We start from the raw sequence: 3,242 nt of genomic DNA on the forward strand, positions 1-3,242 counted from the left end.
ATTATTATTATTATTATTATTATTATTATATTAGAATATACACACTTACACAGCCTTCTACAATTATACTTACTATTAGAGCCCTCACTAATATAACCCTATCTAATACGCATAAAATAAAACGAATTTAAAAAATGAACCAAAATAGATTAGCATTAATTCTTATACCCTATTACCATACTAATTTACACCCATATGTAACTTCTACACTTAAATTTAATATTTTTTAGATTATATTATATTCAAATTTTTTACATTTTAAGGGTTTCGCAAAAGTGTTAAAATATATCAAATTTTAATAAATTTTGTTAATTCTTCCAAAATAGCTGATTTTCATAATTTTCATAAAATTGATCAAAAATCCTTTGGATGCTAGAGTAGTATCAAACATATAAAGGGAACAGCTATCGGAAATTTTTTCTTATTTAAAAGAAAGCTGGAGTGCTTTCATTTTTCTTCTATCCAACCGCAAACTGATTTTTTGCTGGAACTGCAGTTACTTGGACTTTTTCACATTTCTCCTTCGTATCTAGTCCTGTACATTGGGAGGTTGGCTCTCCTGTTGGCTTTTCTGCCGCTTCTTTTGCTGCCGCTTGTTTGGCTTCCTCACTCAAGGTGCACTTTTTCTTGGGATCTTTTGCTTCGCCATCCCATGCGCATTTTGGGTTTGCTGTGCATTCTGTCTCTTTGTCTATCTTATTGCATTCTTTTTCGGCTTCTTCTTGCTGTTTTTTTGAAGCACTTTCCTCTACTGAGGTTACCGCTGCTGTAGTTGTTTTTTCTCCTACAAGAATTGCTATGACTGTGTCATTTAGTAGTTGTAGTTCTTTTTCGACTTGCTGTGCTTTTTTTGCATTATCTTCGTCGTTTTTTACTTTTTCAAAGGTGCGTCGCAGTGCTGTTAGCCATGGTATTGTCGTTTCGCCATTAGCAAAGTGCTTTGGCTTATATTGTACACATTGGCCTCCATTTGTGCCCTTGTTGCCGGTGCAGCCTGCGAACGCGCCGCCGCTGACGCTGTCAACCGCACCTAGCACTAGTGCTTTACCGGCATTTGTGCTACTGTCTGTTTTGATTTGAGTCTGTAGCGCGGCCCAGGCCGCTTCCAGCGTCACATCGGTGAGGTGCCCGGCACCTCCGAATTTGGCGCGGTGCTCTATCAAAGGGTCGCCTGCTGCTTTGTCGTTGCTGTTCGGTCTCCAGTCTGTACTGGTTTCGCTAGCTTAAAGCCCCTTGCCATACGCCTGTTTCGTGTTGGCCTGGGCGCTGCTGCCGCCGCAGAGGCAGAGCACATCCCAGAAAAGCGCAGATCCTGCCTTGTTGTTTGTGCCTCCAGCTTGTTCGCTGCATACGTTCGCTCTCGTTGCATCTCCCGCCTTCAGACCGTCAGAGGTTGTTTGGCCCTGTCCGTATAGCGCTTCCTTGCATAGTTGCGCAGCGGACGCCGCTGGAGTGGCTGAGGCCTGGTTTGCTTCGGCGTACAGCTTTTTTGCCCGTTTTGCCATTTCTGCCGTGGCCAGCCGTTGTGCCGCAGTTTTAGGTTGCGCGGTGAATGTTTTAATCCAGGTTTGATGGTGTTTGAGCTGTTTTTTTGACTCTTTCCAGAACTGCCAGTCTTCTTCGCTGCCGCCTAACTTATTTTTGTTGGCCTGTGGCAATGTCGCCCATTCCTTCTCCGTGTCAATTGCTTGTTGAAAGTCACTGCCCGCTAGACTAATGTTTAGCGCACTCACAACTAGCGCTGTGTCGGTTTTTGTATTGGCTGCTTGGCCGCCTTTTGTGCACTTAGTCGCTAAGTTGACTAGCATACAGATCGCTTTGTACTGAGCTGTATTGTCGCCTGCAGCTGTGTTAGCTTCCGCTGTGAACAGGTTGGTTGTGGTTATAAGAAACAGTGTTTTGAAGCTTATGAAGGCGCGTTTGGCGTTCGTCATTGCTGATTCTAATAGCAACGCAATAATTCCTTACCTATTTCTTACAGTCGTCTTTTTCACAGTTTGTCACTGCTTCTTCCTATTCACTCAATGAAGATAGCATCGTGTTTTGTGTTAGGTATGTAGGGTGCCCCGAGGTTGGCCGTATGTATTCAAAACAGTGGTATATTAAAGGGGTGCCATCCGGTGCTTTCCGGCACTGGCAGTAAGACCGCTGCTTTCATGATTCGTTCTGTTTTGTCAGCCTTTACTTAGTTGAAAAGACACACGGGCTCGAACTTTACTACATTACATCGCCCAGCTCCATTACATTAATATTTTGCCATTATTGTGTTATCACCATATCTATATGACAGCACAATCACTCACCCACCCATTCCCGTTGTCCCTGAAAGCTAGCCCTATTTATCACTAGCTCTTCCAAAATTCCCACATACACTTTATGAGCTGCTGTGCCCAGTATATAATTCATAACATTTGATCCACCACCAGAAAAAAACTACACTTGCAATTATCTTAGCAGTAACATCTATCTAATTTTGTGTAAAATATGGATCACAACCTCCTCCGGTATCATTTCTTCCTGCACCTTGCGTCACTGATTTTTTTGTTTTTTATTTACTTTCCTTATTTTCTCCTACTGTTTATTTCTGCGCATAACGTAGCGACTCTATTTTCCCTATACGCTGGACCACGTCTTTCCCTGATTATCCCTATATCATAACCTCTTTTTATTTATGAGAGCTGTACTCATATCTGTGTTTGAAAATGCACATATTCCATCTCCATCTCCATTTCCCCCCTCTCTCTGTATCTTTCTACATTCACTCTAAAATAATATTACTCGTGCTCTTCCACATCGTTCGCTCACTATTCAAGTCACTAACTTACTCTTTTTGCAACCTTCATATTGTTTTTGGTTCTTCTGTTTTGGTATTCCATTCGGTTACATCACAACCATTTTTCTAATATTAGTATACACACTCACAACACTCTCCTATTATTATCCTACTATCATTATTATTATTATTATTATAACAATATATGTAGAGGTGATGTGAATGCATGAAAAAGCATAAAACAGCTATTGTGTAGCGCTAGTCATGGGAGATACGAACTTCTAAAAATAAAAATGAAAATGCGCACTCGATAATAAGTTGTATTCTCTGGGAGAGCGTACTTAAAAGTTATGTCATGACAATTTTCTGACCCTACTTATGTATGTTGCCCGATATTCTTGAATAAACCATCTTAGTGGAGCAACTTACTCCATTTGTTAATGTTTTTATTATTTTATAAGGTATTCAA

At 40.8% G+C, this 3,242-nt stretch overlaps 1 pseudogene across 1 annotated transcript; it reads right to left on the minus strand.

Annotated features, from left to right (window-relative positions):
• Nucleotides 1–614: 614 nt before the first annotated feature.
• TEOVI_000655700:pseudogene lies at nt 615–1,934 on the minus strand (annotated as a pseudogene). Its single transcript has one exon. A coding segment is annotated over exon 1 (1,320 nt).
• Nucleotides 1,935–3,242: the final 1,308 nt, after the last annotated feature.

The sequence above is a fragment of the Trypanosoma equiperdum genome (genome assembly GCF_001457755.1).
Source record: "Trypanosoma equiperdum strain OVI genome assembly, contig: ctg_1934, whole genome shotgun sequence".
Taxonomy (NCBI): domain Eukaryota; phylum Euglenozoa; class Kinetoplastea; order Trypanosomatida; family Trypanosomatidae; genus Trypanosoma; species Trypanosoma equiperdum.